The 22712-nt window shown below is 38.7% G+C and overlaps 1 protein-coding gene and 1 long non-coding RNA gene across 4 annotated transcripts in view; one reads left to right on the top strand and one right to left on the bottom strand.

The window, feature by feature from the left end:
- VEGFC (vascular endothelial growth factor C) overlaps positions 1–19605 on the top strand; it is a 38811-nt gene extending 19206 nt beyond the window's left edge. For 2 of the 3 annotated variants that reach the window (XM_083755877.1, XM_083755878.1), the window contains exons 2-7: positions 4655–4874; positions 9854–10044; positions 12359–12510; positions 13697–13806; positions 14033–14366; positions 19082–19605. In XM_083755877.1, coding sequence (XP_083612003.1) covers positions 4655–4874; positions 9854–10044; positions 12359–12510; positions 13697–13806; positions 14033–14366; positions 19082–19196 — 1122 coding nt within the window. In that variant the 3' untranslated portion in view covers positions 19197–19605. Of the gene's footprint in view, positions 1–4651; positions 4875–9853; positions 10045–12358; positions 12511–13696; positions 13807–14032; positions 14367–19081 lie in introns of all 3 variants that reach the window. The other variant, XM_083755876.1, reaches the window with a different exon arrangement.
- LOC310852562 lies at positions 14657–19075 on the bottom strand. Its single transcript, XR_014568266.1, has 3 exons — positions 18419–19075; positions 15471–15907; positions 14657–15434 (listed from the first exon to the last, which is right to left on the bottom strand). It is a non-coding gene; the product is annotated as an uncharacterized lncRNA (long non-coding RNA).
- Positions 19606–22712: the final 3107 nt, after the last annotated feature.

Raw genomic sequence — 22712 nt, forward strand, 5'->3', positions numbered from 1 at the left:
TTTGGTCTTTATTATTAATTAATTAATTCTGTATGCCACCTTAAACCCACAGGTCTCAGGGCAGTTCACAGGGCAGAATTTGGTCTTCTATGTTTCCTGTTTTTTTTTGGTCTTTACCTGTTCTTCTAAACCCAATCTGAACAGTTTGGCCCTGCTTTGCTCAAAGTATCATTTGGCAGTTTGGTTGTAACAGCAGGCTATCATACATAATAAATTGATTAATATTATTACTAGTACTACCTGTACTTTCTTTTTAACCACCCTATTTCTGAAGATCACATGACCTTGTAAAGTTTGAAAGCAACAATAAAACATACCCAAAGAATACAACAAATAATCTTAAAATGTCAACATATTGTCAGCATACCAGTATCAGATTTCTAGCTAGTAAGTGATCCTGGATATTTTTTTTCTTGAAATGCACATTGAAGGAAGATTAGGAATAAAAGATGTCCTTATATGGCCATATTCTCCGTTCCAGTTACTTCTTGTAGATATGCCTATTTCAAAAGACACATCACAAGTGCATTTAGGAAAAATAATGTGCAAACAAAGTTTGCAGGAGGAAGCCTGGAGGCAAATGTAGCTTTAAAAAATAAATAAATCCCTGGCACCATGCTGCAATGCACCTTACTTTTTTCTGTGTTCAGAATTATCCTAAGTAAAAAATCACCATAAAACTTTCAAGAAATGCTGAAAAGATCCAGGAGTGACGCTTCCTTTTTGAGTAGCTTTGTATCCAAGGCTGGATCCAGATGGTACCTTTCTATGCTGGTCTCACATGGTATCTGGGGGTATTCCGGCCTTACAGAGTTTTGCTTATACTGTACATGCAATGGCAAGAAACCCTGCATAAGATGTGAGTTACCTGTATATCATCTGATTATAATAATTATATTCTACAGTTTGCCGGATTTGCTTTCAGCTATAAAGTAGGGAAATTACATATCTGTACAAAGAGGGGAATATATGATGTGACTATGCAGGTAGAATGAGATGCTGTATTTCTGATTTAGGTCTACTAGGTTGAAGATATTAGCATATCTCATTTCTCTATTATTTTCTTATTTTGGGTGTGCAAGTAAACATGGTGTTCAATTAAAGTTTTCCATAAACTCTTTATTCTGTTTGTATGATGGACAGAGCTTTAAATTACGGAAAATTGAAGAAATTTTTAAAATGAATTCAGCTGTTTCTTAAGTCATTTTGGTTATTACATGCAGGAAGCACAGTGACCACATAATATATTCAATGTGAGAACTTATTAAAATCTGGAATTGGACTTTTTAGCCATTGTAAATTAGCAACTGACACACAGTGACCTTTTATAATATTTCTAGTGTCTGCCTAGAAGTTTCTCTCTGTGTAAAATGTTAGAAATTCTCATGGAAATATTTCATCTTAACTTGCTTCTTGAACTTTTTTACATGTTACACAAGAACCATATTTAACTGTTCTCAACTTAAGACCAGACTATTCTGTTTATATACTGGATTTGATAAATCATGCAGCTTATAGCACATTTAAGTGGAACACTTAAACAGAATTAGTTCTTGACTGAAACTTTGCACACACCCATAATACTTATAACCCTGAATTATAAAGAAAGATATGTTGTTTGAAATATCAAAATGTTGGACTAGACAGTCATGAAATAAAAATAAAACATTAAAATATTTCAATTTTACCTTTTGCATGTTCCTTTACAGTGAAAATACTGGTAATTTGAACTGAAATAGTAAAATAAAACTGAATTTCTCACATTTTTTCTTCAGAAAACATTTTTCTTTGAACACTGAAAAGTAAGATTACAAATAAAGTGCCAATTTTTAATACTGAAATTTTATTATTAAATAGCTACCTGTTAATGGAATGTAAATAGAAACATTGCCTAGCTTATGTTTCAATGTGCAGGATACATAGCACTTTCCATTATAGGACAGTGCTGTTGGAGAGGAAGGTTTAGAAGAGAGATTCTTACTCTCTTGTAGCAAAATGGCAATGTCTCCAACACATTAAAACTTTGTTAGATTTTATATCTGCGCTCATCCATCTTAAAACAAATGTTCCCCGTTAAAATACTTAGGCTAGAATAAGTCACAAACACCTAGCTTTGCAAACAAGTGAAGATCTTGATGCAGATTATACAGTAAACCACTCTCCATCCATTGGCAGTAAGATAAAGAAAAGGTTCCAACTGACTTAAAAGGAAAGAACTTGATTTCCTTACAAAAAGTATTATATAATATTTGGGTTAGCAATGATGTAGGATGTAAAATCTCATTTAGAGAGATTTTATTCACTTGGTTTTCCTTCAGCTGGAAGCCATAGCTGCATGCCTCCTTGTTCAGATCTTGTATGGTGTGGAGATTACAAATGCCTATGTTAAAACCAGTTTTCTCCTTCATCTAATAGCCTTTGTATCATCAGAGTGAAGGTATTTTAAAGTGAATGTATATATGAGCAGCAGTCTCAATATTTGCAGCAGATGGTACATTTACAAGAAGAAAGAAAATCCAGTAACATTCGTGATCATTTCTAGGAGTACACATTTCAGAACTGACTTGTGAAATACTTGGTTTTGCTTGTGGGAGTCTTTGATACTAATTTGTGTGGGAGGGGCAGATCCGTTCTAAATGGCCTGTGGATTGTAAGTTAAAATGTCATTGAAATGGCAAAAATATTTTTTCACTGTGCCATTCCTGATTATAAGGTGACCTGCAGGCTTGTGAAGTCCACAATGTTTCTAGAGACATAGGGCCTTCTACAGCAAAAGACAAATCTAATAAAATGTCTTCCTTTTTATGTTTATGCTTGGCTTATCACTACCTTTACGTTCCTTCTTACTTTTTGAGATGTTATTTATGCACTGAATTATTGGGAGTGATGTTAATGTCTTAATTTATGTTGTCATTATTGACTATTCTTTTCACTATTTTTGAACTGAGCCATTTGTTGGCTTGGCAATCCTTTATGTAGGTTTTTTCTTCATGGCCTACTATGCTTAAATTTGAAAATATTTGTTAGAACAAGGCAACATGACAAAGTAGGTGGTCTTCCGATTAATATTTCTGTTCAGATCTGTAAACTATACAAGGATTGTTTAACAGTTCTGAATCCATGCCTTATGACATTATTCCATTTGTTTTGGAATAAAGTTCAGCATTTGCATTGGAACTTACTGCATGTTACTCATGGACTAAGGCGGGGGTGGATTTTCTCCAGAATTGCTTTTTATATTTGCTTACTCCACATACTTTGATCGTCTCTTGTTAAACATTTGGGCTATAGTTTACTTCTGTTTAGTCAAAAGTTCTAGTTATTACCATTCGAACACATGCCAGAGAAAGAATGTTGCTTATTAATTTGTAGCATTTTATAAACAGTGGTAAGAAGTGAAATGAGCAACATTCATTTGAGATGTGGGCCATTAAATTATCACAAATTAAAATGTTATATAGTAAATAAGGATATTATCATAATGAAAATATAATACAACTATGTGAAAGATAATATTTTAATTGATGAAGAACAGATGCTTCCCTTTTATTAATAAGGCTATTATATTATGACAAGATAGAATAAAGGAGAATTTCATATGTGACTGAAATTCCTTTAGGGTGAAGGCATTAAATATCTGAGACCATTACCTTGAAAAAAGTATTTTTCCCATGTTAATTGCATGACATACTGCAAATTCAAAAAGACTGCTTCAGCATAATCCAGGTGGTGTATTGTAAATGTGTACTCTTAAAAACTATATATATATATATACACACACACACACACACACACACACACACACACACACACACAGTGGTATCTCTGGTTAGTCATTCTGGAGGACTGTTCTTAACCTGAAACCATTCTTAACCTGAGGTACCACTTTAGCTAATGGGGCCTCCCGCTGCCTCCGGCATGTGATATCTGTTCTCATATTGGGGCAAAGTTCTTAACCTGAGGTACTACTTCTGGGCTAGAGGAGTCTGTAACCCGAAGTGTTTGTAACCCAAAGTACCACTGTATTAAAAGTTATAGAAAATGGAATAATGAAATTCAGAAAAGATCATTCACCTGCTTTTATTCCTTCCTCCCCTTGCTGCCTTTTTCACTGCATTGCCCCCCCCCCCCCTCTCTCTGGTTCTTAGTTAATTTTTAAATGTTTCTTTTCATCAGATTAAAGTGCACTGTTTTTATGCTAAATCATTGCCATAGTGGGACACAAAATCAATGTTTGAAGGCTCTATAAGTTTAGCTGGCATTGCCTGCCTTGTTTCTAAATAAGCATGCATAGAATTGCAGCCTAAGTGATATTGAATGAAGAATCTGTGTTTGTAGTTTATTCACGTTTGCCTAAAACTAGATTTGGTGTTAGTGTTCATTTGTAAGTGTCCCCAATAGCAGTTTGTTTGGACCAATAATGGCAATATTCGGGGCTAACAAAGTCAATATATTGTTTCCTCCTTGTACTTTCATAACAGCCTTAACAAAACTAAGAAGGTAGGAAGATAGTTAGACAGACTTAAATACATTTTTGATAATGAAGTCTCTATAGGGAAAGAGACTTCCTTACTTGCTGTTGATCATATTAATATATATATATATAAACATTTGTATAATGTGGAAAGTAATTATTTTTGCTCTTTTTTAGCAGACTCATGGAAGTAAAGAGTTGGAAGAGCACTTGCGGTCTGTATCCAGTGTGGATGAACTCATGACAGTACTTTATCCAGAATACTGGAAAATGTTCAAATGTCAGTTGAGGAAAGGGAGCTGGCAACACAATAGGGAACAGTCCAGCTTCGACGCAAGATCAGAGGATTCAAATCCAGTAAAATTTGCTGCGGCACATTACAATCCCGAGATCTTGAAAAGTAAGTGTTGAAAATTTAATGTCCACCAGATACTGTAAATCAGTTTTTTAAAATTTAAATGCTGAAAACAAAACTGCTAAAATGTTATGTTAAAGCATAATTTAGCATAGTCAGAACCTCAAACCCTCACTAATAACAAGAAATTCCATAACTGTTTGCAGCTTTTTGAGCTTCCATATTTTTCTGTGTATAAAATGCCCACATGTATAAGGCAACCCCCACTTTTAAACCCAAAATCATGAAATCAGTATTTTAAACATCAAACAAAACAACTTTGATATTTTATTAAATATTCAAAGCACCGGTACCAGCGTAGCAATCCCCAGTGGTGGGGTCTGTGCATGCATGTGTTGGCAGCAGTGGCGCATGCCCCACCAACACCCAAGATCATCCAAAATTGTTCAGCTTTTGGGGGGAGGAAAAAACCTCCCTGTGCATTCACCATCCATGTATAAGAAAAACCCATTTTTTACTTTTCTTTCCTTTTTGCAAAAAAACATTGTCCTATACACAGAAAAATGTGGTACATAGTGAAAAATAGGTGAGGTTTGCAGGTTTTTTCCAAGACCAAGATCAGCAACCTAGGCATGGCAGACAGAGGGAAATCTAAGCTAGGAAAAAGGAGGGCAGACCAAATGTGAAGTACAGATATGCTCATCTGGCAGTTTGTCTGACAAATTATTCAGACCAAAGAAGCAGGGAGTATTATCTGCTGATATCTAGGAGTCATTTGATTCACATGATTGGACAGGTGTAACTCCTGATGCAGTCTCTGGATGTAACAACTTAATAGAGCAATCCTAACTCCCTGCTGCCACTGCCATGTGTGTTATTGGTGGTAGCAGTTAAAGGAAATAGGGCAGTCAGATAGGTCCCTATTCATGCTCCAGTTGCAGGCTGGCACAGCAATTGGGCCCACTGGCAGGGATACTACCAGCAGTTTCGTGGACAGAAGTGGGAGGTTGCACTTGTAGGAGGCCAGCTGAAGCAGCACAACCACCCACCCACCCAGTCCAACATTAAGGGGTTAAAACTGCAGCCTTAGTTTTGCGTCCCGGTCCCAGACTAGGAGGAGGATTTAGCATCCCATTCCAGTTTGGATAGCTAGCTTTAGACTTGTGGAAAGTTACAACAAGGAAGCCTTTATCTGGAAATAGGTCTGGATATATAGTACTTTCATTCCAGCCCCGTTTTTTTGTAGTCTCTGTGCAGGCACATATATGGGTTCTGCAGCTGAGCAAAGGACCATTTGGAAACTTTCTAGAGCTCATGGCCAAAAGCTGGTGTCATGCCCACCCCCACCCATTCATCAGATGTTTTCTAATCATGCTTGCCTTGAGTATGTGCCTTCCCACTCATTTCTCTTTTGACTACCACAAAGGCAACAAAATGGAAAATTTTCTCAGGAAATTGCTCTTCATTGAATTCTGTTAAGTCCTTCCTTTGACCCTATTTTAGTTTTTTTTTAAAAGCTTCCTTTATGCTTTTGCTTTCTAACTTAAAAAAAATAAATCACTAGCTACATTTATATTTGGTAGTATTGCCCTTGCATTTTGTCCCCATGCACCTGTAGTGCAGCTGATCTCTCTTAAGAAGTGTTGAAATTGTGGGAGGAAGATTCCCACCTCTGATAGCAGTTATTATCCTGCTTTAAACAGCTTGCTATCTGATCAGTTTAGGAAGCTAAACAGTTGATTCCTGTTCATTGCCAAAACTGCACTAAGCAAGTTCATATGAATTGCTGTTCTTATCTCTGTGGAATGAGCTTTGCAGACCACAAAAGGTATGGTACCCAAGACTTCCTACATAGAGACAACATATAATCTCAGTTTATCCACTGTCCCTACTAACCTTCAGACTCAGGTGTCAGTTCATCAGTCTCTGCTTAGCAATAGACTTAAGGATAAAGACTGAAAAGGAAAGAATTGAGCCCATAGAATTGGTTTCATCCAAAAAAGGTTTCCCGTTCATGAATCAAAGGGAAAGCAGCATTACAATTATACTACTATCAACCTAAACCACTTGCCTCAACACAAGTAGGAAGCCCTGCACCACTTCCAAGTTTGACCTTGCTGAAACTCCTACCGACCTGCTGACTGCTTTTGTTCAGAACATCTCATCTTGAACCCTAACTCTGGACCCTGAGACTACAGCTTCAGCTTAATATCCATGCCACTTCCTGCAACAGTATCCTATTTTATTCCTTCAATTCTAAAAACTTCCAGTACTGGTGGTATTGGCTTCAACATCATCATTCCCTATTCCCTATTAATATTGGAATCAATTTTGGAAAAAGACAAGGCTGACACAAATTTGTTCAAGTCCTTGAACCTTTGATATCTGCTTCAGTCTCTAGGGTTATCCCCTGATGGACCTTTTCACCCTCTCTAAATACCATTAATTCTGCAGCAGAGCAGATCAAGATCCCCACCACTGAAAGAACCTCTCTATATATCTTCCTGCGCTTTTCCATCATTCCAAGAGTGCTACATATGGTGTCACTCAATGGGACAAACTGCATCCCCATTGACCTTAGTGCACCAAAATGCACTAATGATGACCCTAACAGCCTGAATATACAGCTTCCTTAGGGATCTCTAAAATGATATTCTTCCATGAGGCAATCCTATACAATGAAATAGATTCAATTCTTATTACTTTTGCAAACTCCACTAATCATACTTCAGATTATATGTTCAACCTGCTGTTCAGATTTTAACTATTCTTAACATCTGGGTTCCTCATTACACCATCCTATAGAAGTAATGTTAAGTGTTTGCTCATTCATTTCTTACATTTTCCTTTAAAGGTCTTAACAGTTTACAATTCCCAGTATCAGTGTCCAGTCCTGGAGTTTCCCTCAGTTCTTACTCTGCTGGTGTGAACTTCCCTGAATTCATTTCAGCTTCAGGATGTGTTCTTCTTCAGAATCTTTTTTGGTGAACACATGTTGGCAAGGACACTTGGTGAACAATGTGCTCTGCATTTTTATTCAACTTATTTGAATGGCGACAGAGAAAGTTTGTGGTTTGTCCTCCTTTAGATTGTTTCACATTTTCTTCTCCAAAGGGACTTGATGGTTCCAGTCTTGTGGATTAATTGTTCCAGTCTTGCCTGTACATAGATGATTGGAGAGGTTTTAGTTTTCTATCTGGACAGAACAGTTGCTTTTTACAACAACATAAGCATTCCCCCCCCCCCCCCGCTATGAGAATCTGAAAAGGGCCTTTTGGGTTTCTTCCCATTAGCGTTCATTTCCCCAGATGCTGCTACCTTTTTTTCCTAGGGTATTTCATTACATTAAGACGGATGGCGCCTTGTCCGCCTCCATCTGGCATCTCTTGCAGCCAAGCTGGTCCCAAGCATATTGTTCTGCTTTCCTTTGGACTATATCAGCGAGGCCGAGAGAGGGCTCTTGTTGTCTGGGCAGCCCAGGGTATCCATCCACAATGCCCAGGCTTGCGCCTCAGGTAGGTCACTTCAGTGCTGCTATTGCAGCAGTTTGACTTCATCCCCAGAAGTCCACTCCATTGTCTCTTGAGACAGATGGATGCCAACAATATTACCAGTGGCTATATTGTTCTACCTTTCCACTTTAATAAAGCATTATGTGTTGGAAGTGAAAATAACCTCTCACTCAATCTTTGGGAGAGCTCTTCTGGACAACTCCCCACCCATAATAATACCAGTGCTTCCTTCCATGTATGTTGGCTGCTAGTCTTCCATATGTGTAGCTGCACAGAGTCTATGAAGAAGAAAAACACGTTGCTTACCTGTAACTGATGTTCTTCAAGTGATCATCTGTGAAGTCACAATCCACCCTCCTTTCCCACTGCAGGTGCCTCCTTTCTTTTGGTGGGATATTCTCACAACAATCATGAAGAAACTGAATAGAAGTGCACGTACTGCCCCTTCAGGCATATGTAAAAGAGATATATCTCCCTTTTGAGGGTTAGGGGCATGAGCATCAGCTCTCAGGCCTGAGTTCTAGAAAGTTCCAGGATGGTGCTCTGCACAGACACTGATCCCCTTTTTGTGACTACATATATGACCACTCAAACAACATCTGTTAAAGGTAAGCAACATCAGTTTTCTTCTCTTCTGTAGATTTTTTTCCAGCTAGGTTTTCTCACAACTATTGGAACCTTGCTAAGGAACCATTCAATAATCATTTATAAGTGCTAGAAACCTACGAGCAAATATTTGGTTGGTTATTTCAAGCCAGTAGGTGATTCCTCACCTCTAATGCTCCAAGGCATATCTACCTCCATTCTCTGCCATTCCATCTGTCAGATTTTCTTTCCTTCTCAGAATCCTCCTTTTTGGCCTTCCCTTAATTTATGTGACTTGCCTTCTGATACTCTTTCATTGGTCTCTAGCTGCCATACCTCTCTCTCCTTTATTGCTCCTGTTTCTTCTTCCTATTCTTCCCTAAATCCATTTGCAAGCCCCCACCCCCTGCTTGCTCTGCCCTTCTTTAGATCCCCAGTGCCTTTTCTAGAGACTATTCTAGCCTGCTCCACAAAGCATTTGCACCAGTGGCTCAAGCATACCTAAGGACTTATCCTCACTTACCTTTTGTCCTGCTGTGTCCAGGTCCATGCTTTAAAGCTCCATCTCCAAGTGCTCTTCTTTCGCCCTGGAGTTATCCCCACACAAAAACCCCCACTTTTAAAGCTGAAGCACAACAAATGACAATCCAGGTTTTCCACAATTCAGCTTTAAAGAGCATGGGGAAAGCTCCGGAGGTTAGTGTGGATAAGCCCTGGTAATAAGACTACTGTTAGAGAACTAGCATTAAAGAACTCTGATATTTTTGTTGTTGCTGCTGCTGTTGTGTTTGCTTTTTACAGAACTCAGTTTCTATATAAACATGGTAAATTTAATAAGCAAGTTTTAACTACTTTCAGGGGAATCTGATTTTGAACTATTAAGAAAACCTGTGTTATAACTTATGAGCTTTCCCTGTAACTTGGCAGGTATTGATAATGAGTGGAGAAAAACTCAATGCATGCCACGTGAGGTATGTGTAGATGTGGGGAAAGAGTATGGAGCAACAACAAACACCTTCTTTAAACCTCCATGTGTGTCCATCTACAGATGTGGAGGTTGCTGCAATAGTGAAGGGCTGCAGTGTATGAATATCAGCACAAGCTTCATCAGTAAAACGGTAGGTTGTTATCTAAGCCACATTCTGGGTTTGTTTTAAGCTCTCAGTGTCTGCATGTGATTGAAATATGCACTGAAATCTGCTTTAAAAGGAATACATTGTTCTGTTGTTTACGTTGTAAAATATAATATGAATGCATTTGTTGTAGAACTATAAGAATCCCAACATTCTGTCCCGATCTCCCAGCACTATATCATTATTTTGGGACCAAACGAGAGCCTAATTTTATTATTAGTTAATACTAACACACAAGCAATAAGTGGGGCCACACTGAGTAGCCCCTTCCTCTGGCTACCATGTGACCAAGCAAACACTTAAAGGAAAGGGAAAGCCTTCAAACATACATTTCTGTATGTTTTCATTTTGTGCACCGTTTCCCAGCATGGTCCCACTTCCCCACATGTTAGTATTAATTGAGAGAAGAATGTCCAAATATGGCCAATAATGTGACATTATTAACATCATTCGCCTTGGACGGCTGGTTTTTTTTGTCACTAGGCAGTTAATTGCTGTTTTCTTTGGGACTCGGATAATGGTGGCTGCTTTCAAACATGATGGAATGCAAGCGGTTTGCAGAGAGATGTTAAAAATCTTCATCAACACCCTGCTAATTGATCGGCACAATCTTTTACTATTTCCAGCACCCCACCTGGGCTAGCAGCTTTGCTGGGATTCACCCCTCACAATGCAGCTTTCACTTGATGGTCATATAAAACAAGTGGCTGTGAATTTGTAGGCTGGCAAACAGGAGCCAAGATATCTGCTCTTTCTGCCTCATAGCGGGTGAAGTAGATGTTCAGCTCCTCTGCCAACATATCATTGGCCATGACCATGTTCGTCATATTGCCTTTATAGTTGGTTAGGTGCTGCAATCCTTGCCACACTTGTTTCGTATTGTTCTCAGCTAAGCAGTTCTCAACCTTGAGTTTGTATTGTTGCTTTGCCACCTTGATGCCTTTCCTAAGCTTTATTCTTACCTCTCTAAATGTCTCTATGCTCCCTGCCTTAAAGGCAGTATCCCAGGCTTTCAGGAGTGACCTAACTTCAGCAGTCATCTAGGGTTTGCTGTTCCCAAAAACTCTAATGCTCCTTTCTGTCATTACATTGTTGGTGCACACTTAAATATAGGAAAGTACAGCATCTGTGTATCTGTGCAGATCTTGATGTTCAAACACACTCCAATCAGTACTTTCAAAACAGTCCTGGAGCTGACTAAGAGCCCCCTCTGGCCAGATTCTAACTGTTTTTATAGCTGGCTGAATTCTTTAAGGGGGATGTACTTCGGACATAAAAAGAGTGAGGAATGGTCAGATGAACCTAAGTGGGGGAGGGAGATTGCCCTGTATACCTGCTTCAGATTAGAGTATACTCGGTCCAAGATATTAATCTCTCTAATGGGTGATTTCTGTTCAAACTTAGGAAAAATTGTATTCAGACAAGCTTAATTAAAGTCCGCCACCACAACCAGGGCACCCTCTGGATGTATTTGCTGCTGCATGGAGATGACGTCATATAATTTAGTTATGTTTGCTATTTGCAATAGGAAGAAAGCCATGTTAGTATGACCAAAAAATGGGACCCAGGGCAAAGAGGGACTTGCTTCGTTGTCAGTAGCTTCTACCGAGTACAATGGAATTAAGTACAACAATTGAAAAGGGATAAAACCTGTTTCCTTTGGAGCAAACATCAATTCAAGTTTTCCAGGGATTGACATTTGCTCCAATTGAGCTTTAAATGGTGGGTTTTCATGGGGAAGGCTCCAGAGCAAAAAAAGCATGTAGAGCGTGTTGCAGTAGTCCAAGCAGGAGATAACCAGGGCATGCACCACTCTGGCAAGACAGTCCATGTGCAGGTAGGGTCTCAGCCTGCATACCACATGGAGCTGGTAGACAGCTGCCCTGGACACAGAATTGACCTGGGCCTCCATGAACAGCTATGACACCCAGGCTGCGCACCTGGTCCTTCAGGGGCACAGTTACCCCATTCAGGACCAGGGAGTCCCCCATACCCACCCACCAACTGTCCCCAAAGAACAGTATTTCTGTCTTGTCAGGATTCAACCTCAATCTGTTAGCTGCCATCCATCCTCCAACCACCTCCAGACATTCACTGCCTTCACTGGTTCCGATTTAAAAGAGAGATAGATTTATTTATTGTATTTATATACTGTTCTTTCTCCCAAAGGAGCCCAGAGCATCAAACACATCCACAGGTTTATTTAAGCATTCTGAAACAGTTTAAGTAATTAAAACATTTTAAGAACATTATAAGCAGCATGCTAACACATTGCTCTCATTTTTGCTTTTTTGTGTAGTTATTTGAAATAACTGTGCCACTGTCTCATGGTCCCAAACCTGTAACAATCAGTTTCGCGAATCATACATCCTGCCGATGCATGTCCAAACTTGATGTCTACAGACAAGTTCATTCAATCATTAGACGTTCCTTGTCAGTTACACAAACACAGTAAGTATTAGATTTGCATATTTCTTACTCTGTTTTAAAAACTCTAGAATACAAAGCAGGTTACTGGTGACAAGTGTATTATAAAGTTATACAAAATTTTAGGAAATGTTATTTAGTTGATTTTTTTTTAAAAATTCAGAAGACCAAGGGTATGCCATTATTAGCTTTATGCAAAAAATCATGCAGATTCATGTTTCAGAGTGTGAACCTAACAACAAAAAGTGTGGTTTATCAGTTTGAGTCATGAAAGGACTGCAACAATTCAGATATTTAGTCAAGCTAGTTTTTAAATTAAATAAACAATTGTTTTGATATTAATAAGTATTCTCAACCTAAATTATGAATAGTCTTCCACAACCATTTGCCAGAGTATTGAATACTGAATAAGGATCATGGAATGTGGCAGGGAATTCATTTTTCAACTTTAAGCAACAATACAATATATTTTAGTTATTGTGAATTGCATGTAAATTCAAAGGGTTATAAATCAATTTGAAGTCTGAGGTGTGCTCTTTCAGACTGTGCTTGCTTAATTCTTTTAATCGTTATTTCAAAACATACTGAGTTGTATACAGAAGAATGGGAAAAAAACACACACAAAAATCATAAAACAGTTTGTGGGGAATTTTCCAGAGGAGACATTTTGTATGTGTTAGAGCTCATTACCCTGAGTGTTTTAATGTATGAAAATTGAGTTTAAACCACAGACTTACTGGATTAATTGATGCAATAGGCATTTCCCAATGTTCCACTATGGCCCTCTGGACTTTGCAGGGGTTTTTAGGATGTGGCATGTATTGGGTGGAAATGGAATGGCAGTGAACAATGCCACTTCACTTTATAATCCTGATTCATACTAGTAGCCATTGATAGCTCTTACCTTTTCTGAATTTGTTCAGTACCCCTTTAAAACCATTCAAGCTGATGTTCATATCTATTTCTTGTAGAGTTCAACTATGCACTGTGAGAAGTACTTCCTTTTGTCTGTCCTAAATCTCCCACTCTTCAGCTTAATTAGATGACCCTGGGTTCTGGTATTATGAGGAAGGAAGAAAAATCTCTCTCTATCCAATGTGAACACAATCAAATATATCTTAGGTTGCATTTGTCCGCATCTGTGACCCATGCACAAAAACTATTGTCTTGCATTTTCAGTGTACTAAATAATGCAATGTTTTATCCCTAGGTGTCATGTGGCAAACAAAACTTGCCCAAAAAATCATATCTGGAATAATCAGATTTGCAGATGTCTGGCTCAGCATGACTTCAGTTTTTCTTCTTACCTTGGGGATAGCGGTAAGCAAATATGCTCCAGAAGTTGCATTCACTTAACGTGGCATTATTCAAGCAAAATAAAAATTATATCCACATAAACTTTTTTAAATGTAGAACTCTATAATCCTTTATAGCTTCAGTGATTTAGACATGGGTATGAAAAATGTGAAACTAGCAGATATGTTTCACTTTTTGCAATGCCTGAAGCAAAATTTATTTATTTTCCTAATGTTTGCTGTGTTTATAGACACTGCTGAAGGATACCATGATATCTGTGGACCTAATAAGGAGCTTGATGAAGAAACCTGCCAGTGTGTCTGTAAAGGGGGAGTGAGGCCTTCCAGCTGTGGACCTCACAAAGAACTGGATAGAACATCATGCCAGTGTACATGTAAGAATAAACTGCTGCCTAGCTCATGTGGACCCAGCAAGGATTTTGATGAAGAAAAGTGCCAATGTGTATGTAAAAGAACATGTCCTAAACATCAGCCACTAAATTCTGCAAAGTGTATTTGTGAATGTGTAGAATCTCCAAACAAGTGCTTCTTGAAAGGAAAAAGATTTAATCACCAGACATGCAGGTAAGTAAAACAACTGAAATACTTTGTCTTGCAACTTCTATTAAATTATCGTATTTTTCGCTCTATAGGACGCACCGCACCATAGGAGGGGGAGAACAGGGGAATTTTTTTTTCTTGTTCTCCCCCTCTAAAACAAGGTGCATTCACCCGAAGCCTCTGGAGTGTGGCGGGAGTTCCCGCTGGGCTCCAGAGGCTTCAGGTTCCTATCGAGCTGCTCTTTGGGGCTGGCGGGGGAAGTGCTGCTTCCCCCCACTGCCAGCCTCAAAGATCCCCAAAGCCTTTGGAGCGCAGTGGGAACTCATGCTGTGCTCCAAAGGCTTGAGGCTTCGGGGACAGCCTTTATAGCCTCCGCAGGGCAGCGGGGTGAAGGCACCCCGCTGCCCTGCGGAGGCTTTGCACAGCTAACCCCAGGCTAGAACAGCAAGACGGAGCACTGCGCAGCACTCTGTCTCCCCGTTCTGGCTTTGGGCTTAGCCGCACAGCCTGCATTCACTCTATAGGACGCACAGAGATTTCCCCTTAATTTTTGGAGGGGGAAAAATGCGTCCTATACAGCAAAAAATACAGTAGATGTTATTTTTGTCCTGCTAAAAGACATTGGTTACAGTTTCTTAAATTTTCTAATAATCATGCTACATATTTGATCTTTAGCAGTTGTCTGATGCTTATCAGAGTTAAAGTACTTTACTAGTCTGGAGATAAAACATGTTACTTGTCATACAGAATGGACTATCTGAACAGAAAGTGTGCTTGACACTAGTCATGTATGTTTACATTGCCCATGTAATCCATCTTTGAGAATATTACTGTATAACAACTGCATCATTGATGAAACAGAGGTTTGCAAAAGCAGAGCTCTGAACAATGCTGTTCCCTCCACTAAATAATCTCATTTTCTTCAGCACATACCATATAGCATTGATTTCAGATATCATCCCTAAAAAAATTATGGAAGTCACCTAATAGTTGTTATTTACAGTGTCATCTAGGACCTGGAGAAAAGTGTATTATTAAGATTATACAGCAAGTTTTAAGCTTTTTCAAGGGGAAACACCATATAGTCTCCAGCTCTGACAAACATCAGAGAGCAGTTAGACAATGTACAATCCACAGGCCATATCCAGCCCAGCAAGGTTATTCTCCTTAAGCCAATTAAAGACTTGCTAGAAAAATGATATTATTGGAAGACCTACCACAATATGGTTATGGGGATTAATTTAATAGGAAGAAACTTCAGGAGTAAACTCATAGTTGAACAATTACTCCATTATGGATTATTTCCCATTATAATCTAATTTTAAATATGTTCTCTAGGATTATGTGTGCACCAAGTAGTTTTGTTTCCAGTAGGTGTTGTGTAACTTGAGATTTAGAATTGTGTATTATATACAAATGAGTTGAACAAGTGTGACAAGTTATTTTAACAAAGCTCACCACAAAATGGAACAGGTCGGCCCAGGATGTTTCTTCCTCATTCTTTGCAGATTTCCTCATAGCTGTGCTAATTTGTTGCAAGAATTGGCTCCAGTGTAACTATAATCCTGTTACAAACATATAATACAGTATCAAATTAGTTTTTATAGAATACAATCTCCTGTTTCAAACACAACCTTTTGGTACATATTGAACACACATTTCTCTGCATGTGCCATCCTTAGCTGTATTTGGAAATCCTAATAATTATACTAGCAAAATTACAGTAGATTTAAAATCCATCTTACATCCTGTTCCTGTCCTTAAAACCCAGATGTCACTGTTCGGATGAAGGTTCACACACACACTGGTTAAATGAATGCGCTGTAAGAACTTATTCCTCTTTAACTTCTGTATGGTTCATGCAGAGAAGAGCCACAACACTGTAACTCCAGCACAGTTTGTTCATATGAAGAGCATTATCTATCATTTTTCTTCCCAGTAGTTATCTGCCTGCTATATATATTACTTTTACTATAGAAAGCAGAGCCAAGAGCAACCTAAAATAAGCCACACAACTGAATGTGATTCTACTGTGAGGAAAACAGCATGATATATAGTCCAATGTACAAAAAAGTATGGCACATCTCCCTGAATAACCTCTGCAAAAGTAGCTAAGGCTGTTTGCATATTTTCCCAAAGAGGGATATGCTCACATGGGTTTTACATAGAATGCCTGAACCCCAATAATGTCCCTTGTTTGTTAGGATGGGAACTGTTGGTGCTGCCATTACTCTGCTTCTGTCACTGATGTGTTTTGGACATTGAAACAGGATAAAACAGATTCTCCCATTTAAATGTTGATAAATTTCCACATTTTGCAAAACGGCTTCCCCTAATGCAGTTCTGTATGTTGCTTTCACTAATATATATGCATTTTAATGAATATTCCCCCTACATACTTAAAAGTCACCACCTCAAAAACAGACAGGGGTCCAGAACTGAATATTGGCACTGTTATGTACTGAGTTGAATAGGATCCAAAAGGCAACAGTCTGATTGGTCCACAGGAGCCACACAATCACGTGGGGCCCATTGTGTAAATAATGTATATAAAGCAGACATTCCTCCTCACCACAATGAGCTGAATAAAGAGCATGAAATCCACTCTCAACTCAGAGTATATTTCAGGCACTAGAGAGTAATGTGCATGTATAATCAACAGAAGGCTGAAGGAAGGAAGTGGCTCAGGGTGTCAAGGGGGAAAAGAATTAGACTTAGAGGGCATTTACCTTGAGATGGATGTCCTCAACGCTGTTCTCCACCCATACACACACACACACACACACACAATGATACTTCTGCCACTAAAAGCAGGCGGGCACTTGCCTGGAAAAGAAATACAGCAAGGTGGGCTGGGTTTACCTTGAAGAGCATGTGCTCCGTGAGTACAATAGTAATAATTTTATTATTTATACCCCACCCATCTGGCTCGGTTTCCCCAGCCACTCTGGGCAGCTTACAGCATATAAAAAGTTGTAAAAACATAAGACACAAAAAATTTCCCAATATAGGGCTGCTTTCAGATGTCTTCTAAAAGTCACATTTTCAGAGCAAACCCAACCAGGGCAGTTCCAGCTCAATAAATGGGGGTTGTCCCCAGAGCTGGGTCTACTTTTAAAAATCCAGATACAGAAGCACTTTTCTGAGTTCAAGTTAGATTGGAGCAGGGAAAGGCATGTAGGGACAGAGACGAAAGAAAGTGTCCTCCCTCTGTCCAGGAAGTCTCCCCCCCCCCTGTGGATTTTGTTGTGCAGACATCTAATATTTTATTTGTAAACTGAAATGCATAAGCTATTAATCAGGAGGAATGTTAATTGAGATCATTAAACTATCTTTTATAAAAACAGAGTCAATTTTTAAAACAAATTTAAAATATAGCTGTGTTGAAACTTGAAACGTATACTTTTTGCTCTTGATTTGCTGCCAGTGTTTGAAATAGCAAAAGACTAGTGCTTTGTCTACATTACACACCAGAGGCTATTTGGCACTATCAGTGTGAGGTTATGTTAGGTCAACCTGCTTTAAAAACAACCATAAGGAATTATCATGCTATGACAAACTTGTTTATAGCCTTTGTCCTGCAATCCCTGTAGAAACAAATTATCCACTGATGCAAAATATTTATCTTCTAAGCATGAAGTGTTGGTTAGTAAAGTACTTTTTTACTTCCCTGACTGAAGTGCTATAAATTACTGATGTCTTTCCATCCTATTTTCAATTCATAATGTTATACATATAAGCCTCTGAACCTGCACATTGCTTCCACTGATGTTACAGGAACTCTACATGAGCAAAACAGGCTTGAGTAATTTTAAATTTAGACTATTTCAGAGAGAAATTCTTGGATTTTTTTTTAAAGAAAGAAAATAACTCTGATCTGTAAGATAGTTCATTACAGACAAATTGTTCTGACTAGAAGATATTGCAATTAGAAACTCAGTACCAGAAAAAGTTAGTATTTGTGTAAATAGCTAGAACGTTTTCAAATATTTGAAAGTTGTTACATAGTTATAGTCACTTGATAATGAGCAATTATTAGAACTGTGCACAGAAGAAGTATTTGCTTCAGAACCCACCTCAGCGAGTCAGATATGTGATTGCCTCATCTTGATGGTTCATACTGACATCACACTTCACCTTGGATCCAAGGCATCATTAACAACACTAGAACAGCAACAACAGAACAGTTCACAATTCAGTTACAACAAGTGACAATAAAATAAATATTCATCCTGCATGAAAATCCAGAAAAGACCAGGGAAAACCACCATGTCTTCCATTGGTGCCAGAAAATTGGCAGTTGGCGGGGGGGGGGGGGGAGGAACAGTAGCTGAGTTTTATTTATTTTTAAAGCACTGAAATAGCTTCTGATATGTTCTATTCCTATTCTGAAAGCAACATGACTAAGTAAAAAGAGCCCTAGTAAATCCATTCCGTCATTGGATGCTAGAAACTATCATTCACACAACTACACCCACCTCTTCCTTGCTCCTCTCTGTGTGGTGTTTTCCATTTATGGAGAGCTTACATGAGAGAGAGAAGCAGCTGTAGGCGGAGCACTTATTAAGACTTATAACTCTATCAAGTTCTGTTTGCCAGCCACTTGAATCCACGCACCTTACAGAGAATCCTTGCATAGATTAATTGCTTTTTTCCAAGAGCACATTGTAGATTTCAGAATAGGCAGAATAATTTCTCATGTCAGTTTTACAACTGTTTTTTCCCCCAACTTCTTTCAGCTGCTACAGACCACCGTGTACAGTTCGAACGAAACGCTGTGAACCTGGATTTTATTACAGTGAAGAAGTTTGCCGTTGTGTGCCAACATATTGGAAAAGACCACTTATTAATTAGTGAAGAAGATACCATCTGACAAATTGGTGTACATTTTTCCTGTGTGTTTTTTTTAAAAAAAGACTGCTAACATTTTGGATTTACTGTGCAAAAGAGACATCATAGGACTATTGGACACAGACTCATTTGTGCTCTTAAGACGTGTGGAAAGCAAATGTAGAAAACAAAACCTGGGATTTTCTTCATTATAAAGAACTCAATAAGAACTTGATTTTTTTTTCTAATGACCAAACAGCCTACATTTTCCTCCTTGTGATTTTTTAAAAAAGATAATAACTATATAATTTATTTCCATTAAAAATATTGTACTGCATTCTTGTTTATAGCAGTAACAATTGTTAAATCTCACTGTGATCAATATTTTTATATTATGCAAAATATGTTTTAAATAAAATGAAATTGTATTATATGCTGCTGACCATGTTCACTGTACTATCTCATTAATTAATATCTATAGCTGCAGTTGGGGGAGATGAATGGCAACTTTAAGTATTCTACTGGAATCCAGATAAAATGAAGACTGGCTATACATAATTATAAAACTGAACATGTAAAAAGTTATATTTTGAGCCATGACACTTCAGAGTTTGACCTTATGCTATTTAGAGTCTATTCACCAGTCTCTCTAAGAGCAAACTTGGTTGTCCTGTGCCAATCAGTGAAATGGGACCAAATACAGAGACAGAATTTGACACACTCAAAGGACTCTCCAAGTATGCAGGAAAATGTTACTTATTTAAAAAAGCGACCGTGCCTCCCCAGGAAAAAAAAAACACCTTCCCAATAGGGGTTGCACATGTGCAAAATCCTCCCATAGGAACAGAATATTTGAAACAGCTCAGTGCCCTATTGGTGATGGGGGGAAATGGGAATAGAGTGCTAGAGTAAAAGAGCAGTCTGCACACTCACACACTTCAACAGGACAAAACCCCACTCTCCCAAACTGTAGGAAGAAGATGCTTAACATATTTTGTCTCTGTACTGCTCAGCCTTGCCTACAACACTATAATCCAAAGATTCAGGCTAGCTGTACAGCTTGCTGCACACCCACCATTGACCCGATATGGCATGGAGAGGAGTTCCAACCTCCCTCAATGTCATTTGGACTAACAGAACAGTTTGTTGCCCTACCACTGTAGCATGCAGGTTTGAGGCTGGCGATACAGCATTAGCAGGGTTTGTAAACCACTCCCCTTTTAAGTTGGAGGCCATCCCCTTGGCTCTACTTCTTTCCCTAAAAGTATTGTCCCCAAGAATCTTTGGGTAGATTTTGCACTCTGAACATCTATATATTTAATGCTGTTATGGTGCATCTTTTAACACAAAAACCTTAAGAGTATCGTATGAAACAGACAATTCAATAGTCAATTATGTATGCAGAACATCTTCCAAAGGAAGCGTTCATGCATCTGATTACATAATGTAACATAATCACCTGATCCACAGATTCCTTGTAGGCAAAAAGCATTGCCAGTAACTTCCATTAAGGAGGCAACTCCACAGACTCGAAGGGGCCTGCATGTGACGTTTGTAAGCCCGTACTTGGCTGGAAATCCATGTGCACATTGCACTGCACAGTGGGCTCTGGATCAGAGTGAATTACAGTGGTACCTCAGGTTACATATGCTTCAGGTTACATACCCTGCTAACCCAGAAATAGTGCTTCAGGTTAAGAACTTTGCTTCAGGATGAGAACAGAAATCGTGCTCTGGCGGCGCAGCAGGAGGCCTCATTAGCTAAAGTGGTGCTTCAGGTTAAGAACAGTTTCAGGTTAAGTACAGACCTCCGGAACGAATTAAGTACTTAACCCAAGGTACCACTGTATTTCTACTCATGTCCTCAGTACACTTTGGTGGCACAGCTCTGCTGAGGTAATTGTACAACCCTACTTGTACAAGAAATGGGCTGCAAACTTTCATAACTTTATGAAAGCAGTGCTTGCGTTCTCTTCTGAATTTTTCTCAGATTTTAGTTTCTCTGTTTCCTGTGTCTGAAAGAGCTGCAGCATTGCATTACTAATCCAATATTAGTTCAAATACGACTTTCAGACACTGTAGAAATCCCTGTGTATATACAGTTTCCTCTTGCTCAGTCTTTCTGTTCCTATCTGCTATACCATTCACACACAAAAGTATTTGAAATACTGTGTGCATCCTTTTGATAATGCATTTGTGCATCATCATGAACACAGGAATGTGCATATTTCTATTTTGTTTGTAGTGTTCTTTACAACAGGAATGTCTATAAATAAGTAGTGCTGTTTTAAAAAAAATCATTGAGAACATCCAAGAACTTAAGATTTTGGCACCAAATGCCATTACAAAATCTGTAAGCTTTTGACAGTAAAAGTACTTCTTCAACAGCTGTCGCCGGAAGGAAGAATGTGACCCTTGCTTTATATACCTGCACCCTGATCCAGTTCTACTTGTTGATAAATATATATAATTCACTTACTATATTTTTTATATGAACCTTCTTCCCAAAGGAGGAACTGCTATATTAGCAAATATAGATATTTGCTAATGTTGTAATTAGGGGTGCAGATTTGTTTCACTTGCTGAAATAGACCCATGGGTTTTAATTGCTGCAGATACGGACTCATGCAGACAATCAAATTCTAAAAAAATAAAACTGCTGTTTCAGAACATGGTAGTAAGGTTTTTTTAAAAAAGGTAAAGGACTCCTGGACAGTTAAGTCCAGTCAAAGGCAACTATGGGGTGCGGAGTTCATCTCGCTTTTCAGGCCGAGGGAACTGGTATTGGTCCAGACAGCTTTCCAGGTCATGCAGCCAGACTAAACCACTTCTAGTGCACAGAGGACCGTGATGAGTGCAGAGAGCACGGAAATGGTTTTACCTTCCTGCCACAGTGGTATCTATTTACTTGCACTGGTATGCTTTTGAACTACTGGGTTGGCAGAAGCTGGGACAGAGCAGTAGGAGTTCACCCTGTCATGCAGATTTGAACTGCCAGCCTTTCAATTGACAAGCCCAAGAGGCTCAGTCGTTTGAACCACAGTGCCACCTGCGTCCCTAACATGGCAGTATCCAATCATGTCCATCCATAGATGGAATGGGAGAAGGTGACAATTTTGGATTAACCTCCCATACATTTGCAGTTCCCCGTGTCTCCCTAAATTTTCTGCAAAGGTTTGGAAGACTTAAAGCAGATTCAGAGGTGAGGGAGAACTGCTGAAAAACACCTCTCTCATCAATAAGGCTGGTGGATTATTTCTGTCAGCAGACAGACACCACAGGATACCATCCACTATTGCTTTGCATGGATTACTTGGAGACAAACATGTATAAACACTGTAAACAAGTAGAAGCAATACATATATTTACCAGTTCTAAAATTAAGTCAAAATTCTTCACATAAAATTAGAAGAAAGGTGAAGCTGAACAGTCAAGCTACAGGAAAACAAATAAAACTGGGGAAATCCACTTATCTCTAGTTTGTCTTGGGGAAAAAATATTGCTATATATATCAACTATCTTTGTTTTGTATGGCATGCAA

This window comes from Podarcis gaigeae, assembly GCF_964106915.1.
Source record: "Podarcis gaigeae genome assembly, chromosome: 9".
NCBI lineage: Eukaryota > Metazoa > Chordata > Lepidosauria > Squamata > Lacertidae > Podarcis > Podarcis gaigeae.